General features: G+C 60.4%; 1 protein-coding gene across 3 annotated transcripts; it reads left to right on the top strand.

The window, feature by feature from the left end:
• PAN2 (poly(A) specific ribonuclease subunit PAN2) lies at positions 1–18,685 on the top strand. 3 transcript variants are annotated; one of them, XM_067529623.1, is made up of 26 exons: positions 1–61; positions 1,542–1,773; positions 3,080–3,249; positions 3,669–3,789; positions 4,315–4,392; positions 5,152–5,419; positions 5,733–6,075; positions 6,835–6,931; positions 7,161–7,280; positions 7,849–7,968; positions 8,059–8,187; positions 8,470–8,669; positions 9,097–9,239; positions 9,702–9,805; positions 10,273–10,371; positions 11,101–11,177; positions 11,939–12,080; positions 12,549–12,686; positions 12,970–13,029; positions 13,898–13,988; positions 15,104–15,261; positions 15,518–15,661; positions 15,885–16,064; positions 16,367–16,460; positions 16,878–17,075; positions 17,410–18,685. In XM_067529623.1, exons 2-26 carry the CDS (start codon positions 1,561–1,563, stop codon positions 17,442–17,444), a joined length of 3,522 nt encoding a protein of 1,173 aa, XP_067385724.1. In that variant the 5' UTR covers positions 1–61; positions 1,542–1,560; the 3' UTR covers positions 17,445–18,685. The 3 variants fall into 3 exon arrangements, with proteins under 3 accessions (XP_067385724.1, XP_067385723.1, XP_067385725.1); XM_067529622.1 differs by having other exon boundaries at positions 1,542–1,842; XM_067529624.1 differs by lacking the exon at positions 17,410–18,685 and having other exon boundaries at positions 1,542–1,842; positions 16,367–16,449; positions 16,878–17,008.
• The last annotated feature ends 2,750 nt before the right edge of the window (positions 18,686–21,435 follow it).

Genomic DNA, 21,435 nt, shown 5'->3' with positions numbered 1-21,435 from the left:
AGCGACCGGCGGCGGCGGCTACTGAGGGAGGGCCCGGTCCCGAGAGAGCTGGGGAGCCCAGGTAAATATTGACCCGCCACCGCAGCGCAGAGGATTCTGGGTAATGCACCCCCCAGGGCAGAGGGTTGTGGGTAACTTGGCCGCAGCGCAGAGGATTCTGGGTAATTCACCCTCCTCCAGGGCAGAGGCTTGTGGGTAACTTGGCCGCAGAGCAGAGGATTCTGGGTAATGCACCCTCCCAGGGCAGAGGCTTGTGGGTAACTTGGCCGCAGCGCAGAGGATTCTGGGTAATGCACCCTCCCAGGGCAGAGGCTTGTGGGTAACTTGGCCGCAGCGCAGAGGATTCTGGGTAATGCACCCCCAGGGCAGAGGGTTGTGGGTAACTTGGCCGCAGCGCAGAGGATTCTGGGTAATGCACCCCCAGGGCAGAGGGTTGTGGGTAACTTGGCCGCAGCGCAGAGGATTCTGGGTAATGCACCCCCTTGAGCATAGGCGTGTGGGTATGAATCACTGTTCTCCCCCCTCCACATTTGTAACAGGTTTCTGCACGTGGGTGCTAAGCCCCTTTCAGCATCCAAAGGGAGGGTCGAGCCCAGCGGGTCCCTGGCCCGTTGAGGAAGGGCAGGGAGCTGAGGTGTAATGAGCAGGGTGGGGCTGGTTCTCAGCAGGCAGGTGGCCAGGTGATCGTTACCCTGCGTCCTCAGTGCCAGCCTCCGCAGAGGGACCAAGTACTGCCGAGGCCTGGGAACCAAGTGGACCTTGGCAGCAGGGGGATTGTGTGTGGCTGGCCAGCGTTGCCAGCCGCTTATGTTACAGCAAGGGGAATCAATTCACATGCTTCAGGATCTGATCCACTCCCTCTCCGGGGTCAGGAAGGAACACCCACCTCCGATGTCCAGCCTTGCCTAGTTGAATCCCGCTCCCTTGCTGTAATCGTTAGGCTGTTCTCGCTTCAGTGTAATGACTCTCTATTGTTACAGGGTCTGCCAACATCTAACCGAGGCCTCTGGTGTCTGTCAGAGAGCCAGATTCAGTATTGTGCTTATGGCCCACTGGTACAAAGGGGTCTTGGCGATACCCCCGGCACGAACAGCCCCTGTGCCAGGCACAAAGCAACCTCGGCCATGTCGCTGCAGCGGCTCTGGGTCCGGAGGTCATTGGGGAGTGGATTTAGGCTATAGGAAGGTGGGGAGGAGGAGGCCTGGCTGGGGTGGAATGGGAGTGCCCAACAGGAGTGCAGGTTACCCTTGATTGTGCCAAGGGCCACGTTGCCTCTTCCCCATCTCAGCGCAGGGCTAACTCCAGCCAGAATACACCTTCCCCAGAGCACGCTGTGCATCTAATGACGGAAGGGCAAACAGTCCCTTGACAAGGGGACTTTCCATCGTTCGTAGCTCATAGATTTAATGTTAGAGGTGAGCTACATACCTAACCTTTGTTAGGGATCTCATAGGCCTTTTCCATTCTAACGCCCCTAATGCTCTATTTATTGCTAAGAACATAGGGGCCTTTGTGTTTCTGATTTGCCCATTGTTTTAAAGGCAGACATCCAATTTCACCATGAATTTTGAAGGCCTCGACCCTGCCCTTGCTGAATATGCACCCGCTCTCCACCCAGCCCTGGATCCGGTCTTGGACCCTCACCTCAACCCCACCCTACTGCAGAATGTGGAGCTGGATCCAGAAGGGGTGCCGTTGGAGGGTATCCCGGTGCCAGAGTCGGTGCACATCATGGAGGGCATGTACTCGGAGCTGCACACCGTGGTCTCCGAGGTGGGGGTACCCGTCTCCGTCTCGCATTTCGATCTGCACGAAGAGATGCTCTGGGTTGGGAACCATGGGGTAGGTGGCATTTGGTGTTCCCTGTAGCAGAGTCACCTTGGTGAAGGGGGTTGCTGTGTTTTGGATTAGTCACTTATCTGCTCTGATTTTTTGGGCTGTAAGGTTTTTGTTTCTTCCGTCACTTCCATGTGTCTTGGGGCATTGACCAACCAGGGAAGTGACTGAAGGATCGTCTGGGGTTTGGCGATAAAGGTGAGAATGTGAGATTCAAAACAGTGTGGCTGACCTCTTCTCTGTTACATCTGTCAGGCAGTGAGTGGATGAACCAGTAAGGCAGATGAGAATCCCTCTCTGGATGCTGGAGTAGAGCATGGGACTGGAAGGGACCTCATTGAATCCAGTCCTCTGCTATCGCAGGCCATCCCATCATAAAAGAGTCCATGTCTAGTGTGGTATCCCTTCCTTCCTGCTGTACCAGAACACAGGATTGGTCCCTCCCGTCCCATCTCCCTGCTGTACTACAGTGCAGCATTGGTCCATCCAGTTTCCTATCCCACCTCCCTGCTGTACTGCAACAGACCAGTTTATCCTCTCTCCATCCCTCGCCTTCGTTCCATCGTCTAGTCTGACCTGCCCTGCTGTGGTGTCCCTGGTCATTTAAATATCTTGAGTTTGGGCCAAGCCTATATCTCCACGCCTTGCCCTCTGCACTGCCGACTCCCGCCGCCCTCCTGTCCAGAAGGATGATTTTTGCCCAGTGTGGCGGCAGCAGTCTGGGCTGGTCCGCCTGCCTCACTGATTCTTCACCCCCCTTATTAGAATGTGGTTGAGTGCCCACCTTTGTATGCCACCCTGCTACCAGTGAGTCCCACTCCTTCCCCCTCTCCCTCGCACCCCTCCAGTACCCACAGTTTGCACTTCCTCTGCCCGCTCCCTCACTGTAATGTCCCCGCTGCTGCAGCAGCTAAGGGTTTGGCGGGCCATCTGTGGCCCACATGTTGTATAAAGGCTGACTTGATCACCGTCTGTAAGTACCTGGGGGGGGGAATATTCAATGCTGGGCTCTTCAGGCTGGCAGACAACGGTTTAACGTGTCTAAAAAACACGCTCTTGTTCAGAGAGGAGTTAGTTCAGGTGGCCCTGTGGCCTGTGCCAGGCGGGAGGCTGACCTCAGTGATCACAGTGGGCTTTGAAATCTATGACTGCGTGGCACTGAGCTGCATTGTGTCAGCACCAGGAGGATGAGGTGTTGAAGAGCCCACCCCTGGACCGGCTTCTCCTCTCTGCTTCATTTCAGGGGCACGCCACCTCGTTCTTCGGCCCGGCCCTGGAGCGCTATTCCTCTTTCCAGGTGAGCAGCAGCTACGACATCCGCCAGATCCAGAGCCTGGAGAACGGCGTCCTCTTCCTGACCAAGACGAACCTCAAGTACATGTCCAGAGGGGGCCTGATCATCTTCGACTACCTGTGAGTTTCCTCCTGGCTGTGCTGATAGAGATAGAAAGGCAGCCGCTGCCCGCTTCCTGCCTGCTCTGCAGGGTCTCCTCTCGGGTGAGGTTGGAATTGAGGCCTCGGCCTATGTGATGCAGCTGCTAACAGTGGTGTGACGTGGGTACCTAGGAATTGCAGAGCAACCCTGCAGCTCCCTTCCCACAGGGAAAGTTCCTGTGTCAACACTGACCTGATCCAGATCTGAACCACACTCAGACCGTGTCTGTCCTGCGAGGGGTGGGAGTGCCCCCTTTTGCATGTGGCCCTCTTGGGGGAAGCGTGTGAAGCAGAGTATATCCGGGGGCGGGGAAGAGGCAAGCCTGGGGTGTCCTGTGCTGCTGAGCCCCTAAGCTGACCAGGAAAATGGGTTTCTGGCATCTCCCCCTTTCCCTCAGCATGGATGAGAGCGAGGACGTGCACAGCCTCCTGCTGACAAACAGCAGCACCCTGCTGATTGGGGGGCTGCAGAACCATGTGATCGAGATTGACCTCAACACCGTCCAGGAGACCCAGAAGGTACTGACAGCCTTGGATCAGCCTCTCTTTGGGGGCCCGACTCGAAGGGGGCCTGAGCACCTTCGCCTCCTGTTGGCTTCAGTGGGAGAGACTGGTGCCAGGCACCCCTTGGAGCCGGGGAGTCAGGCCTCACTGGGTTTGTGGGCCGGGGGTAGCAGGGAGATATTTCTCTGACCCCTGTCCTGACGTCCTCAGCTTGCCCCAGACAGGCAATGGGGAGGGGTTCCAGAGGCTGCTGCTGGGCACAGCCCCTCAAAAAAAACCCATCATCTATGGATCCCTGAAGGCGCGCTACCCCTAATAACCAGCTAGGGAAACTGAGGTACAGAGTGGGCTCTGTTACAGAGGGAGGACTAGAGCCCTGTCCCCTGCTGCTTTAACCACTAGTTCTCACTGCCTTCCACCTGGGCTATGAGCAGGCTCTGTGCTGCCCGACACACGTTTGCTGGTTCACGGCCCCCGAGTCCAGCTGCCGTCCCCACTGAGGGCGAGTAACTTGTCTTGTCTTCACCCCTTCCTTTCCAGCACACCGTGGAGGTGCCCGGCGTCACCATCCTGAGGCAGTCCAACCGCTTCTTCTTCTGCGGACACACCACAGGGAAGGTACCTCAACCCTGGCCCTGCCCATCAAGTCCTCCCCAGGGACCCTGAGGTGTGAGCTCGACCCGTCCACAAACAGAAGGATAGGATGGGGCTGCCTGGCGTGGGAGACCCAGGGGATCACTTCCAGGTCTGCGTGTCCAGCTCTGGCTCTTGGTCCAGCAAAGCACCGGCTCCTCTCGAATGCTGTGGTGCTAGGGGCCAGACGCCTGCTGTGGCAGACGGTGCGCTCTGCGTCCCCAGGAGATTAAACGTGGGTTTCTGTGGCGCTTCTCCCTCTGAAGGACCCCAAAGCACTTCGCATGGCGGCACAGCCTTCCAGCCACCTCTGGGTGGATGCTCTCAGTGGAGAGAGGGCTAAGGCGTTGAGTCCGAGCCCTGGTCCTCTGCCAGGAGATTATGGATGTTCCCGTGTGTTCAGTCTGTTTTAGGTACTGCTCTGCCTCCATCGCCAGTGTCAGCACCTCCCAACCGTTCGTGTGTCCTCACAGAGGCGTGCTGCCGCAGGACAGGGCCTTATCCCCGTTGTACACACGGACACAGAGAGGCTGAGGAAGGTCACACAGGAAGTCCATGGAGGAGCAGGACTTGCACCCTGGTCTCCCAAGTCCTGTGTAATGCCCTAGCCACTGGCCATTCCTTCCTCTCCTGTTTAAGTGTGATGAGACGCCCAGGTCATCCCCCCTGGGGCTCTACAGCCCCCACGGGGCCCCTTGCCTCGCCCTCGGTTCCTGTTACCGGTGCTGCCTCTCTCACCCCCAGGTGACCCTGCGAGATCTGCGCACCTTCGCGGTGGAGCATGAGTTTGACGCCTACTCGGGCAGCCTGTCAGATTTCGACGTCCATGGCAACCTGCTGGTGACGTGCGGCTTCTCGAGCCGCATGAACGGCCTGGCCTGCGACCGCTTCCTGAAGGTGTACGACCTGCGCATGATGCGGGCCATCACCCCGCTGCAGGTCCACGTGGACCCCCTCTTCCTCAAGTTCATCCCCACCTACACCTCCCGGCTGGCCATCATCTCCCAGACAGGTAGGCGGCTTTGCCTGTGGGTCTCTGGCCCTTGGGTCTTGTCTGTTCCTGCTGAGCACGACAGGGCATCGCTCCCGGATCCCGTGGAACCACAGGTTCCAGTCCCGCAAGGGCTAACCCAGGCCTCACCTGTGCGTTGCAGAGCTCGGGCAAGGGATCCTTGTGTGTCTGGCTGATAAAGTGCTGTGGGCTCCCAGGCTGGAAGATGGTATGGGGCCTGACTGGCACGAGGTTTGCTGGGAGTTCTGTGCCCGAAACGCCCTCCCCAGAGCCTCTCCGCTCTCCCCTACCCTGCGTCCCTCCTTCCCGTCAGGTCAGTGCCAGTTCTGCGAGCCCACGGGCCTTGCCAACCCCGCTGACATCTTCCACGTCAACACGGTGGGGCAGCTGATTATGTCCTTCGACGTGTCGGCCAGCAAGCAGGCCATGGTGTTCGGCGACTCGGAGGGCTGCGTCCACCTCTGGGCCGACTCGCCAGAGGTCACCTTCAACGCCTACTCCCGAGAGACGGATTTTGCCCTCCCCTGCATCGTAGACACCCTGCCCCACCTGGACTGGAACCAGGACCTCATGCCCCTCTCTCTGATTCCCGTGCCGCTGACCAGCGAAACGCTGCTGTCGGACTGGCCTGCTGCCAGCGCCGCCCCTGCGCCCAGGTAACTCCCCCGAGCTCCCTGCCACCTCCGGCTTGGGTCCCTTTAGCTCTCCTGAACCAGGCAGGATTGGGCCGGGGCAGGTATTGAAAGGGAAAGGGTAGGGCGCATCAGGATCCAGTAGGAGATACTCTGCCTCCTGAGTCGGTACTGGCCCAGTGCTCCAGCGCGGTGCTAGGGGAGGCTGTGCTGATAAGCTGTAACTCTGAGGTCCTGGTTACTTGTGGTCATGGGAAATCCCATGGCACTTCCTCAAGAATCGGTGTTGCCCTTGGCTTCCTGGTCAGATTCCAATTTGGGTAATTACATTCTGTGTCTCTAAATATCCCCTTCCCCTTTCAATCGGCTTTAGTATTAGCCTTTGACCTTGCCCTAAATTGCCGTGCCGTGCAGCTGCTGAGTTCCACCCCAGAGGCAGCTGCAGTGAGTGAAATGCCATGCTCCGCTTCCTGACTTTGGGGTCTGGTGGCAATTTGCCAGGGCACCGAACCCATCCCCTGTTAGCCTCCTCGCTGGCCTTTGCAGTAGAGAGGCCAAGGATTGAATGCATTCCAGGAACAGTCCTCTCCTCCCTGCAGGGCAGGAGTGAGGCCCTTTGGCTGGGCGGGTGGAGGCTAGCATCTGTGCTGGAAGCTTGCCCAGCTGCCTTCTCTGTTCTGTGACCAAATACAGGACTCGAGTGACCGGGGCTGTCAGTCCAGCACCTCTGGCTGGCTCTGCACAGCGCTCTGGCCGGTCTTTGAGTTGCGCTGTGTTTTGTAGGCGGGCCCCCCCGGTAGACCCCGAGATCCTGCGCACCATGAAGAAAGTGGGTTTCATCGGGTACGCGCCAAATCCAAGAACCAAGCTCCGGAACCAGGTGTGTGCGTGTGCGTGAGAAGGGGAGTGAGGAGCTGTGGCAGAGGTGACGGGAAGTGTCCTTTACCTTTTTTTGCGTTAATCCTTTGCTCAGTCAGTGATCTGGGCCCCAGACTCGGCTGGGGGGCCTGGCAAGTCCAGGCATTGTTTGTTTCAGGGGTTGCTTGCTCCAGGCGGACTCTGCCTCAGCATTAAGCCGCTCTGTCCCTTTTCCTTCCTGCTGTCCTTAGATCCCGTATCGGCTGAAAGAGCTGGACAATGAGTTTGACAGTTTCAGCCAAGTCCCCGAATCCCCAATTGGCCGGGAAGAGGAACCTCACCTCTACATGGTGGCAAAGAAATACAGGAAGGTTTGAATTGCAACATCCGCCAGGAAGTCTCGGGGCCCCGGGGGTGGGGGGGTGGAAAGGCTTGGTGAAGACGTGGGGAGCTGTCAAAGGCAGGACCGGTTTTGGGCAGAGCACAGCTAGCACTCCAAGAGCCATGCGTGAGCAGCCCGGAAAGGCAGCATCCAGCTCCATGAACTGGGTGGCTGTGCCGCGGCTCAGTGTGGCTGCCCAGCTTCCCACCCGAGATCCCTTCTTCCCAAGGTGCCTAGACCGAAAGGGGGCCCGCTCCAGCCAGGGCGGTAAAAGAGTAGGAGCCAGCATTTCTCACTGGTGCTTTGATCCTGAGCAGCGCTGAGCTCCCGGGGGAGGTGGCACTGACCATCCTGGGGTTTAATAATCCAGGCTCCACGGAGCTATGACTAGTGCTGCGCTTCTGATTGTGAGTGCTTGTGTATGGGGGTGTGTTCGTGCGAATGCTTGTGAGTTCACTGAGTGCTCCCTGATACATAAGCGCCTGTGCAGGCGATAGTGTATTTATGCAATCGACCCGCTCAGGCCAAGGTTTCTGAGGATTTCCTTCTCTGTCCAGGTCACAATCAAATATTCCAAGCTGGGCCTGGAGGACTTTGACTTTAAGCATTACAACAAGACCCTGTTTGCTGGCCTGGAGCCCCACATTCCCAACGCCTACTGCAACTGCATGATCCAGGTGAGACCGGCACCCAGCCCCTCCCTTCCCAGGACTTGCCGCGGCCTTCCAGCGCACCCCCTCTCACTCGCCCTTCTGCCGCCTCCCCAGGTGCTGTATTTCCTGGAGCCTGTCCGCTGCCTGGTCCAGAACCACCTGTGTCAGAAGGAGTTCTGCCTGGGCTGCGAACTGGGCTTTCTCTTCCACATGCTGGACTTGTCCCGGGGGGACCCGTGCCAGGTACCTGGGGAGCAGATGCCAAGTATGGGCATTGCTGGGGAAGGGGAGGCTGCTCTTGAACAGGGCTTGGGAAGTCTGTTACTTGGGGCTGCACCCTTGAGGGCTGGGACTTGGGCGAAGCAGATGGAGGGTCTCACTTTGCTGGCTGCTGAGATCCCCAGGGATTATGGGGAGGAGAGGGAGGGCACCTGGCACCCAGCGGAAGGGACCACGCCAGGAATTCGGGCAATGCCATCTCTTCGGTCTCCCCCCACCAATGCTCCAATCCTTCCTCTCCCCCAGGGAAGCAACTTCCTGCGAGCCTTCCGCACCATCCCGGAGGCGTCCGCCCTGGGGCTGATTCTGGCCGATTCAGATGAGGCCACGGGCAAAGTGAACCTGGGCCGGCTGATCCAGAGCTGGAACCGCTTCATCCTGACTCAGCTTCACCAGGAGACCCAGGAGCAGGAGGGACCGCAGGCCTATCGGGGCGTTGGCAGCAGGTAACCCCGGGGCGAGGCTGTGTGTTTAGGGCCCATGTCCCAGAGGCTGCTGTGAAAGACGCCACGGGAGCTGGGCACAGTGCCGGCTCGCCACCACCCATGCTGGCCTGGTCCTGGGCACAGCCTCCTTGCAGTGTCTGACCCGCCAGTGACTAACCCCTGGCCTGGCCTCTCTCACCGCTCCTTGGCTGCCCAGGAGGGTGACTGACAACGTCACTGCTCAGCGCTACCGCTGGGTCGGCTCCAAACTCACTCCCAACCCTTTGGGTTTCCCGTAACCCTGTTGGCAGCTGCCACCTTCAAGTGCCCGGCCCGGGAGGAGGGTGTAAGGACTCGGTGCCGGGCCATCGCCCTGCTGGGCCTGGAAAGGCTCCCGAGTGGTCAGCCCCCAGCTCCCGCTGACCCGGACGTGGTTTGTTTACTCCAGCAGCTTTGGGTCTTCGGGGGACTCGGTCATCGGGCAGCTCTTCAGCTGCGAGGTGGAGAACTGCAGCATGTGCCGCTGCGGCAAGGAGACCGTGCGCGTCTCCTCCACGCTGCTCTTCACCCTCTCCTACCCCGAGAGCAACGGTAACTGCCCGGGACGAAGGAGGAAGGCGTGGAGGGGGCAGCGGGATGAGGGGGGGATGGTGGCTGCCTTGTGCCCTGTGAACCAGGGCGCAGCCGCTGCTGGCTCGATCTTCCTTGGGTGTAAGGAGACCGAGGGGGCGTTTAGCCCTCACATTGGTGGGCCCTGCCTTCAGCAGACACCTGGCCAATAAAAACAACCAGCGCCCGCTGCACCAGCCTTCAGCAGTGCAGGCAGCTGGGCCCTGTGTGCCCCACCCTGCAGTGACGCCACTCCAGCTGGCCGATGACCCGTGAACCGCTGCCTGCTCAGGGAGCGGAGTGTGCCTTGGGTTAATTGTCTCAGGAGCAGGTCAGAGCCTCGGCGGGAGTTCAGCGGGTCGAATTTACACGTGGACGACGTCTCTGGGGATTCCTGTTTTGATTAAATGAAATTGTTCTGGCCTCCCCCACATCTTCCCTCAGATAAAACCAAGGATTACGAGTTTGCCCAGATCCTAAAGAGGAGTATCTGTCTGGAGCAGAACACCCAGGCCTGGTGCGAGAACTGTGAGAAATACCAGCCCACAGTGAGTTTGGGGAGCGAGGGCCACTCGCTGCCTGCATGTCCCCTTCGTCACGGCCTCAGCTGGGCGGGTGGAGCTGGCGAAAGGTCACTGCTCCGTTAGCCTGGGGAATTATCTCCCAAGGGTAGCCGGGAAAGCCCTGTCTCTCAGACTAGACAGTTCAGTGTCGGCCACAGAGGAACTAGATGGGACCAGTCCAGACGGGCTAGACGGGGAGCTAAACCTCCTGAGTTCGGGCACTGCAGCTTTGGGCAAGTCACATCCCTTTTCCGTGCCTCAGTTTCCTTCTCCATGAACATGGCTAATACTGACCCACCTGCAAGAGGAGTAGGAAGCTTAGTGAGCAGAGCCTGTGGCAGAGGAACCTGACAGCCGGGTGCCAAGTACCATTCTGTGCTACCTATCTTCCCTTTAGGGCCTCTGGCAGTGCCCCTCACCCACCCGCCCTCTTTCTGCCTGTCCTAATAAAGGTCCAGACCCGGAACATCCGCTGCCTGCCCGATGTCTTAGTCATTAACTGCGAAGTGAATAGCTCCAAGGAGGCAGATTTCTGGAAGACACAGGCGGAGGTAGGGGAAGCGTCACTTGGCTGAGTGCAGGAGGGCTCTGACTCCTTCCCTGCAGGACGGTCTGTCCCCTTGACATCTCAGGTCACTGTGTGCTGGATCTGCTCGCAGATTGTCACTCAGGGTGCGTCCGCGGTGCAGTCCCGGGTGCGACTGGAGCTTAGATCTAGCTAGCTCAGGTGCCGGAGCAGCGAAGCCACAGCCGGAGGGACCAGCTGCCTGAGTAATTGTCCAGGGTCCCGGGCAAACTCGTCTAGCCTTCGCTGCAGCGTCCCCTGCAGCGCCTTCCCTGTGAGGGCAGCTCCGTTGCCACGAGCTGCCCTTGCTTCCCATGATTATAGGACGGACATTGCTCAGAGGGATTTTTATTGTGTCATTATTCAGCGCCACGAGCTTTCCAAGTATCAACAAATCTCATTCCTAACCTGTGCTTGTTACCTCTGAAAGACCCACGTGTGGGTGATCAGCCGCTTCGCTTTATCTGTGTGCTTAATTTGGTTCAAATTCCAAAAATGATTACCTGACCTTCTGAACTTATCTCTACTCTGCCGGGAGGCTCTCGGGCCATTTTTTCCATTGAAATGATTTCCCATGTTTGTTTCTCCATGCTGCTAATGTCAGGGGCTCTGTCCTTTTCCAAAAAACCACCAGCAATCACTGGCTACACGTTTATTTCACAAGCGTCTCTCCTGGCTTCTGTGCTGATGCTTTTGCTCTGCATTTTGTTGCCAGTACGCCTTTAAAAAGACAGTGATGAAGAAAGGAGGCCTTGAATTCCAGAAGAGCAAAGAGATCTCTCTTGGAGAATGGTAGGTGCTTGCTGTCGGAGCATGGACAGGCTTTTGACCATCCTAGACGTTTCACCCTCTGGATCATTCCCCTGGTCTTGGAGAATTCGGTGCTCTCTCTCATTTGACAGTGATTTGATCTTGCCTGTCTACAGCACCTTACATCCCAAATTGCTTTATAAACTGAACCCCAAACTGTGCTTCCCCCCCCACACACACACACTGAAATGCAGCCACATCTGGGGTGTGGCGCAGCGGTTGCTTACCAGCACTGATAGCACCACTCCATAGTACAGGAAATGAAGAATCTGCACAAGGAAATTGGGGGGCTGAATGTAATGAATGTTTGCAGCCATAAAACCCTGTGTAACTCCGTATTGTTAACATTCACGTCCCCTGGACTTTGGCCAGACACCAAAGGGAAAGTGTCCCGCAATCCTTACTGACCATTGGCCTCGGGACCTTGGCTTTACATCTCCCCTGGGAGGCCCCGTGCCCTTCCTCAGCTTGAAGTCACCAGGCCAGAGTCACCCTCTGGCATCGGTGGAGTTACACCAGGGATGAATTTGGCCCAGCGGCAGAGCTCCTGCTGCCTGCTCCACTCCCTCGGTCTCTTGGAGGCTCAGCAGGGCAGACTGGCTTTCCTGGTGAGCACCCTCCTCTGTTGCATTGACCATCTGCCGTAGGCACCGTCCAGCCTCTCTCAGTGTCCAAAACTCCCAGGTCCTCTCCCTTCCCTCCTGTGTTCAAGGTCTGGAATTCCCTGTGTCCTTTCTTGGCAGGAAGGAGCTGGGGAACCCCGACGCGAGGCACTTGTACGCCTCCATCGAAGAGCTGAAGAATGTCTGGATTCCCCATTCCATCCGGATGAAGCTGAGCAAGACCAAGGAGCTGGACGTCTGCAGCTGGAACGAAAGCGACGAGGTAATGCCCTTCCTGGCTCCCTTCGGGGGCTAAAGTCCAGCAGGCAGGGTCAAGGGCTGATTGGAACAGATGGCAGAGAAAGGGAACTGCTGATCACGGCCCTGGTTGTACCATGAGCAAGCGGGCTTCCCCCAGCATGAGAGGGTTGGAGCACCTGGGATGGGCCGTGGAGGGGGAACTCACGCACCGACGTGGGGCCCAGGTGCTGGGGAGCGGAGCTGTGGAGGCTCGAGTCACTTTTCGCTGGTACCACGGGACTGTTCTGCCCCCAATGGCAGAAGTTGGGCCCGTTCGGACGCGGCTCTGGCTTGGCCAGGCCCTGCGGGGCTGTCGCGGCCCTGGGAACAGCCTGTGCCCAAATGACCCATTGCACTGGCTTCCCGTGTCCTGAGCTGCTTCCATCCATGTCCCGGTCGGCCAGTTCTCCGCAGATCGACGTAACCGCCGGGGGTGGGTTCTTCATTGCAGCTGAGCTCGTCTGACGACCAGGATGTGACATACGTGTACGACCTGATGGCCACTGTCGTCCACATTCTGGACCCCCGCACCGGGGGCAGCCTGGTGGGGCACATCAAAGTAGGAGAGACGTACCATCAAAGGAAGGAGGTGAGCAGACAGAACGGACACACACACACACACACACACCCCGAGCCCACCTCTCTCCCAGCAGCCATGGGCACCAGCCCCACCCAGGGGAAACCCCCTCCTGGCTGGCTTCTAGCCGTGGTTGGTGGCTTTCCCAGGAGTGCCTCAGGAAGGCGGCAGTGTTCCAGAGGGGATGGTGCCAGGGCCTCTGGGTAACCGAAGTCGAGGTGGCAGCTGTGTTTGCTTAATAAACATAGTGCGTGACCCAAGGTTACTGACCGGCCCTGCCTCTCTCCCTCCACAGGGAGTCACGCACCAGCAGTGGTATCTCTTCAATGACTTCCTCATCGAGCCCGTGGACAAGGTAAGGAGATTCATCCCGTGGGCAGCCCCAGCATCCGAATCAAGGGCTGCCCCACATCCTGTGTCACAGTGCAGATGGCCATGCAGGGAGGCAGTGTTGCCTAGTGGGCAGAGCACTGGACTGGGGCTCAGGAGACGGAGGTTCTCTTCCCAGCTCTGCCGCTGACCTGCGGCGTGACCTTGGGCAAGTCACATCCCTGCTCTGCGCCCCAGTTTCCCCATCTGTAAAGCAGGAATAATGATCCTGCCCTCCGCTTTCAGACTCGCTGTGGAAAAGCGCTAGAGAAGAGCTAGGAGGTGTTACTGGGCCAAGCCAGGTCTAACGCCCAGTGCCGCAAAGGGAGATCCTGGTTCAGGCTCAGTCCTGGGTCTTTTGCCTCTGGTGGCGAAGAGACAGCAGGGGAAAGGCGCAGCCTGGGGCCCCCATGGCTGTAAGTTGCTGTGTCTTCAGCTGGCCAGCTTGAGATCTGCCTGTTCCCAGCTGGCCACCGCTGTTGAGGTGACACCCATGCTCCATATTGGAGCCAAAGGGAAACCTAGGCCCCTGTGTAGCCCACATGGGTGGCGGGGGTGATGTATGTCAGCCACCTGTGACGGGACCAGGTGTCTCTACCTGTCAGGAGGTTGGGGTCTCACTCGGGGCAGGGGGAAGATGGATCAGAGGGACCGTCAAGACCCCCTGTTGGGATTCAGTGGGGAGAGGGCTGGATCTAGCCCCCTCTGGGGGCAAGGCAGGCTCACTAAAGCTGGTTATGTTCTGCTCTGTCCTGCTTTGCTGGGTGTGAGGAAGGAACCCCTTCCCGGAGCTCAGCCCCTGAGGGGCCCAGGCCCCCAAAGTGTCCGTACACGTGTCCCTTCCTCTGTTGCAGAGCGAGGCCGTGCAGTTTGACATGAGTTGGAAAGTGCCTGCGATCCTATACTACGCGCGAAGGAACCTCCACGCCAAGTACAACCTGATCAGTGAGTGTCCGTGCGTGATGGGGGCCGGGCTATGTGTCTGGGCTCGTTTACGCTGCACCCGTTAGCTCGGGTCACTCCACTAGTGCTAGCCCCACACAGGGAAGAGCGACCACACGGCTGGATTAGCAGCAGATGGGTTGTGTTAAGATGATTGCCTGTAAGTGCGTCCCTGCTGTGTAACTAGCCCCAGCGTCGCCCAGCCAGCCCGCTCCAGGTAAAGCCCCATTAACTCAAGCTAGAGACGTGTGTGGAGGGGAGTCGGGTTAGGGGCAACACCCAGGTTCTGGCTCCAGCTCCCCGCGGCAGTGAAGACGAGCCCTTAGAGAGACGGCCTTAGAGGTCGCCCAGAACCAGGAAATGAAACTGACCAGCCCAGCCTCACCCTCCAGGTGAGATGGTGAGGCCCAGGAAGCAAACAAAGCAGCAGGAATGGCGGGAAGGAAATGCCAGCCATGGGGCCAGCCCCTCAGCTGGTGCAAATCAGCGTCATGGACTGCAGGGGAGCCACGGGGGGAGCTGGCCCTTCACGTCTTCCAGGTGCTCTCAGAGACCCGATTCCCTGGAAAGCCGCTGCCAAGAGACAATGAATGGTCCCTAAAGGGAACTGCTGGTCAATTGGCTGCAGGGGTGCGGCCATCCCGCCAGGCGCCTCTCGTCCTGTCCGCGTGTGCTCTGCCCCCTCCGCAGGGTACAAAACCCGGCATACTGGGCTCGCTGCAGTGGACTCCGGGGCCTTTTCCATCTGTGCAGCTGATTCTCCCAGCCCTGGTAGGCAGCTAGTCGGGGACCAGTGGGCAGGAGACGCGGCGGCTGGAATTGCCGTGTCCATCTCCTCGGCGCCCTGGCTGGAGGCCCCAGCTCCATACCCCAGTAGGTCTGTTTCCTGAGCACCTTCAGATGCTTGTGCGTGAGCTCTTAGAAACAGGTGCTGAGTTCTGGATGGAGGAGGACGGTGCCTGACCCTTTCCCGTGGGAGGGCATCGTCTCCTTCCCATGTTCCAGCTGCCCTGAATTCCAGGCCGCATGTGGGATCGCAGCTCCTCGGCCCCGCCCGGCCTCCGCTGCCGTCTGACGTAGCGTTCTCTCTCCTCCGCCCTCCCCCTGCTGCCTCCCAGTCAAGAACCCGATCGAGGCCAGTGTGCTGCTGGCCGAGGCGTCCCTGGCTCGCAAGCAGCGCAAGTGCCACGCCACCTTCATCCCGCTCATGCTGAACGAGATGCCCCAGGCGGGCGACCTGGTGGGGCTGGACGCCGAGTTCGTCACGCTCAACGAGGTAGAGCCCGCAGCCGGGACGGCCGCGGGTGGAGGGGGGCGGGAAGGAGCCGGCTGGGAGACGGAGCAGCAGGGTTCCCCGAATGGCTGGCCATCACAGCGCTCCCCGCTGTCCGTCGTCCCCAGCCGTCCCGCTGGGATCTAGCAACGGCCAGAACAAAGGGCCATGGGAAGCGCTGGTAGCTGAGGCCTGGCTCCCTGGGGGGCGGCCGGGGCTGCGGGGCTTCCCCTGCTAACAGCTCCTTTGCCCTGCGCAGGAAGAGGCAGAGCTGCGCAGCGACGGCACCAAGTCCACCATCAAGCCCAGCCAGATGTCGGTGGCCAGGATCACGTGCGTGCGAGGCCAGGGCCCCAATGAGGGCGTCCCCTTCATCGACGATTACATCTCCACCCAGGAGCAGGTACTCGCCCCCGCCCTGCGCCAGGGGAGTGAACAGCGAGATCCATCCCACAGCTAGAAGGGCTTCCTGGCTGAGCGGGGGCTCCCCTGACACTGCCTGCCCCATGCTCCCCTGCCCCCTCCCCACCGCTGCAGTCACCAGGTGGCTACCAGCCCTTTCCCCGCCAGCCATGTCACCAGCGCCTTCCCTCACTGCCCTGTGATCACCAGCTCCCCCCTTGCAGGTGGTGGATTATCTGACCCAGTACTCGGGGATCAAGCCAGGAGACCTGGACGCCAAGATCTCCTCCAAGCACCTCACCACCCTCAAATCCACCTACCTGAAGCTGCGGTTTCTCATCGATGTCGGGGTGAAGTTCGTGGGCCACGGGCTGCAGAAGGATTTCCGGGTCATCAACCTCATGGTGACTTTCCCTTTTTAAAAGCCCGGTACATTTCTCAGCCCCCCCCAGCTCCCTTCCTGGGCAGAGCTTTCCTCTCTCCCAGTGGGGCTGTGCTTGCAGAATCGGGGCGCAGGGGATACGGGTGAAGGACCAAGGCAGCGCGATGGGTGATTGCCAGGGGAGACAGTTATTGTGTCGTGGGGGATGATTGTGTGTGTGACTTTGGGGGGGGGTGAGGTTGTGGGAGGCGAGGGCGGGTAGCTGTGGGGGAGCCAGCCCCGAATACCCCTGAGCCCTGGTGGCCGGACTTTCTGCTCTCCCAGGTGCCCAAGGACCAGGTGATCGACACCGTGTACTTGTTCCACATGCCGAGGAAGAGGATGATTTCCCTGCGCTTCCTTGCCTGGTACTTCCTGGGTTAGTGGAAACGCCCTTGGACTGTGATCGGCCCCACGCGGATGCCAGCCCATCACCAGGGTAGCCCTGGCTGCTTGTGGGGTCGCTCTGAGACGAAGGGCACCTTGCCTCCCCCCAATATTAAATGTTTCCGGCACCCTTAGCTGGGCAGGAGCCCAGGACTGGACTATCGGGGGGGCTGCTGTGCGTTGGGATCGAAGGGGGAGGCCAGGACTGGAGTTGCTGGGGAGGGAGACAGGTTGGGATTCAGTCTGTCAGCAGAGCTGGACTGGGGATAGGACAAGGGGGCTCCTGGTCAGGACGGGCCTGCAACATTGGCAAGTGAGGGAGGGAATCCCTTTGTGTGGAGGCTGCGTGTGGGTTGGGGCCGGGGGCCGTAGTGCCCTCTGTGAACAGAGCCCTCCCTGCATCTCCCAGACCTGAAGATCCAGGGCGAGACCCACGATAGCATCGAGGACGCCCGGACGGCCCTGCAGCTCTACCGGGAGTACCTGGAGCTGAGCAAGAACGCCACGGAGCCGGACGACTTCCGCAAGGTGCTCAAGGGCCTCTACGAGAAGGGCCGCAAGATGGACTGGAAGGTGCCCGAGCCAGACAGCCAGAGCAGCCCCAAAAGTAAGGCCCCGCCCCTGCTCTGCGGGCACTGAGCGAACACGCCAGGTTGTGTCCCCCCGAATCTGCAGGGCTTGGCAGCGTGAGATCCCACGGCGGGGGGGAGCAGTGGGCACCTGCTCTGCTCCCAGCTCAATCCTGGGATGCGCCGGAGTCCTGCATTCTGCTGCCGCGGGATCCCTCTCCTCTCCTCAGGGCATGGTGCTGGGGCTCAGCTCCTGGGAACTCCCCGCTCCGGTTCTTGTCTCCTGCTGCCCTGGAGCGTAGCGCTGGCACGTGGCTCCCCGGCGTGGAGGTACGAGCCCCTTGGTGACCTGCGCCTTTGTGTCTCTGGCAGATGCTGCGGTGTTCCCGGCCGTGCTGCCCCTGTGACCCGGCGAGACCCCGCTTTATCCCCCTGCGTGTTCTCCCAGGAAGGACCTGTCCGCCACCCGGCCCCGGGCCCTGGCCAGTGTGGGACCGCAGACCAAACAAAAAACAAACGTATGTTTAAAAACAAGGGACGAGGCTGATTTTCAGCTGGAAGCCAGGTGTGCACCAGGGACCCTGACACCTGCTCCTGTCCCAGCCCTCGCTGCGGGGGCGCCACCTGTTACCTGCTGGCCAGGATCCCCCTTCACGGACAGTTACTGCTGGGACGCGTCCATCCGCTCTGCACACCAGCGGGTCACGTCTGCCTCCTGTGGAGCCATAAAGTACCTGCTCCAAACCTCCTGCCTGCCACCCCATCGCCCTTCCAAGCAGGGACGACCTGTTGGTGCGTCTCCTTCACCAGCCCGGGGCGCCATCACATGGGCATCTGCCACTTCCACCAGCGCGCTCAGCCCTGGCCGTGCGGGGCGACTGGCCCTGTCTGCGTGGGGCTTTGGCTGAGTACCGGGCGCCTGGGCTTTTAGGCTATTTTATATAAAAGCTGCGTGAAAGCAGGGAGCTGTTGGGGGGTGGGGGAGACTAGCCTCTAGAATTTGCTTTGCAAAAGCATCCCCCCCCAACTGTGCTTGTGGCTGTGTCGTCTCGTTACCAGCCTGTCCCTTTGCCGAGAGGCAGGATTGTTGAGGCAGATCCGGGGGCCACCTCCTTGGAGGCTGGCTGGATAAACGCTCCTGGAGTGTCACTTTAACGCCCGCAGGACCAGAGCTGCCGGGCGAGTTCATGCCCCAGAGCACCTGAGCTGCAGCCTGGACTGTCGCCGGCCCAGCACTGCTCCGGGGTTACTGTGACGTGGAGGCGAAGCAGGGCGAAGATCGTGTGCGGCGTCCACAGCCAGAGGCCCTGGCTTGGAGGGATTCCAGGCCGCACCAGGCCCCGAGTCAGAGCAGCAACGTGAGGGTCTGCTCCATATACACTGGGCTGGCAAAGAGCCCAGCTGGGACCTGGCCTGGCATCTGCTTCACCCTAGCGCTGGCTCTGTCCCCTTGCCTCTTCTGGTCTTTTAACTCCCCTGCCTCCCCCCCGGATCCTGCGAGATCTGAGGTGCACTCGGCGATCTCTGGCATGTATCGAATTCATAAAGTGGCCAGCCAGTGCCTTCAGCATCAGCGCTCTGGTCCCGTCTCCTCCTTTCTGGGGGGTTGGTGGTTCTGTCCCAGCCTTTGCCCGCTGCAGATGCCGAAGTGCTTTAGGGAAGGACCTGCCAGCCGTGTTACTCCCCTCCCCCAGCCTCCTCTTTCAGCAGCCAGAGCGATGTAGCTGGGTGTGGAAGGAGGTGCTAGATCCTGCCTTGCCAGCTGTCTGCACCCCCAGGAGGCCATGTTTGTCTGTGCCAGGGGGTTCTGCCAACCCCTGCACCGCTGTGAAAAGTGCCGGGCCCTGTGCTCCACGGGGCTGCATTGGTGCAATGAGCTCCCCTGCAGGGGAGCCCCGGGCATTCCAGCTCTGAAGACATCCCTGGCGGATGCTCTGGCTGGGAGAGGGATGCCTCAGGCCTGGCCCCCTCCACGGGTGTAAACGCAGGGTCAGCAAAGAGAACGAGGGGACGGGAAGTCCTGCTCGAAACAGCCCTGCCTTCGCAGCCGTTCAGCAGGGAGCCAGCCCCCAGCTGAGAAAGTCTCCGTGCCCCTGCTGCTGTCCCGCAACCAGCCCACGGCGCTGCCCTGATGTGATGGAGGGGCCTGATCCTGCCCCCACCCACCCCCTGCTACACGAACGTGCCTGTAAGGTCAACGGGATGAGATGCTCCCCAGCCTGAGGAGGGCAACTGCCCTTAGGGGGAGAGAAACTGAGGCACAGCTGCGTGGGGAGATGCTTACAGGTCAGCTACGGAGCCAGTGGGGCTGAGATGAGGGGAGCCTCCTCCAGCCCTCACGAGCCCACACGCAGCCCGGGCTGGGGAGCTGAGTGGCACTAGATATGAGTACAAGGAGGCAGAGCTGGGAGGCGATGCAGCCACCTCTGGGTGGGGACGGGACAGCTGTTGGACAGCGTGCAGTGACAGAGGGCAAGAACAAAGCTCCCGCATGCGATTACACTTGGAGAGGGGACAGCGAGTTCAACACATCATCCCCAGCGCTGGACTTTGGCCAGGCCGGCGGGATTAACGCCTGGGTTTGTGGAAAGCCCGGGAGCCCGCCTGGGTTTTTGCATTTCCCTGGAAACGCCACCTCGCAGCAGCCTGGCGCTGTCTAATGCCCCCCTGGGGTATGACTCAGGGAGGAAAGGCACCAGCTGCTGACTCAACCAGTTTCCCCACCCTCCCTGGGCTTTCCCCTTCAGGAGCTGAGCCGTCCCTCTCCGCTTAGCTCCAGACCTGGGACAGTCTCTGCTTGGGGTGGCAGGGCCCCCAGCTCCCTGGGTGGGGCTGGGAGAGCGGACGGCTCACCAGGCCCCCTCCCCGGCTGGAGCTCCCAGGTCATGGCTTGGTCCCTACAGAGCTAACCCAGCAGCAGGGATTTTCCCATGGTCGCTGGCCACGGCACTTTCCAGTCAGTGGAGTCTGCAGCGAGGGAGCGAGGTTGTGTGTCCGTCGTGGGGTAATCCGCTCCTTCTCACATGGGCACGCGCAAGCCCGGGGGAGGCCGTGCGTGGCGGTACCGGCTGGTGGGACAGCTCTGTGTCTCTCCCAGGACAGACCTGCGGCCCAGCTGACAGCCGGAGAGTCGACCTGCCTCCATCCTCCCTACTCGCAGCACAGCGGAACATGGCAGCCCGCCTGGTGAGTCCCGGCCTGTCTCCCCCCCACACGTGGACTGGAAGCCTCCTGAAGATGGGGACTTGAGAACCTCCCAGGTTTAGTGCCTACGGGGCATGGAAGCCCGTCTTCAGTGCAGTGGGGCTGGGAGATCGACCCCCGCAAGGGGAGCCCAGTGCCCGGCTGGGGCATTAGCCGGCAAGGTGTAACCAAGCGCCTGGCTGCCCCGCACAACGGTTCAGGAGCGGATTTAGCCCAAGGGGCCCAGGATGGAGCTCACCCCCCACAAAGCAGGTGGCTCTTCATGCTGGGAAGGCAAAGTGCCTGTCTGGGGGTGATCAGCACCAGTGCAGCTGGGGCCCCCTCGTTCCCAGGGCTTCCTGGCCCCTCCCCTTCCCTCACTCACGTGTAGCCATGGAGGAGCCTGGACTGAGCACAGGCAACAGGGCAGGGACCAAGGAAAGGGAGGGAGTGGGATCTAGTGGTTAGAGCGGGGAGCCAGGGCTCCTGTTGGCTCAGGGAGGGGAGTGGGGTCTAGTGGTTAGGGCAGGTTGGGTCGTGCTGGAGCCTGGACTCTGGTTTATTCCCAACTCTGGGGGAATGGGGTCTAGTGGTTAGGGCAGGTGGGAGCCAGGATTCCTGGGCTCTATCTCTGGGACAGGGAGCACAGGGGTTAGAGCAGGGGGTGCTGAGAGCCAGAGGGTTTTGGTTTTGTGGCCCAGCTCTGCCACTGATGGGCCACTTAGCCTTGGGCAAGTCCCTTCTTTCCGTACAATGGGGATAATCCGCCCTTCACGCTGGGGCCCTGACTCTGCTGCCGGTGACAGGCTGAGCGATCCGTGAAAAGGGGGCGAGGGACGGCCCGGCTCAGTGCGCTCCGCTCCCCGCGGGCTGTCGTGTAGATGCGTCTCCGGCGGCCCAGTGCTGTGCAGAGTCCCAGCTCCCCCCCGCAGCAGCCCCCCGGCCGCGGAAAGGCACGGAAGGGGCCGATGGGCCGCAGCTAGGGGCGAGTCGGGCTTGCACCGAGGCCGCTGCACTAGTGCAAAGCCCGGGCTGCCGGGGCTCGGCCTGGCGCACACATCAGCCGTGCAGCGTCCCCGGGCCCCTCCCGCACCGGCACCGGCACCCTCAGAGCTGCCGCCCCCTGCGCCATCCGCCCGGGCAGGGCTACAGGCCAAGGGGGGCCCCGCAGCGATCCGGCCTGGGCTGCTGCCGGGAGCTCCCCGCTGCCCACCC

The sequence above is a fragment of the Emydura macquarii genome, unplaced genomic scaffold (assembly GCF_026122565.2).
Source record: "Emydura macquarii macquarii isolate MOO-44397 ecotype Brisbane River unplaced genomic scaffold, CSIRO-AGI_Emac_v2 contig_2994, whole genome shotgun sequence".
Classification (NCBI taxonomy): Eukaryota; Metazoa; Chordata; order Testudines; family Chelidae; genus Emydura; species Emydura macquarii.
Note: the sequence above shows the minus strand (reverse complement) of the source record. Positions and strands in the feature narration are given on the sequence as shown.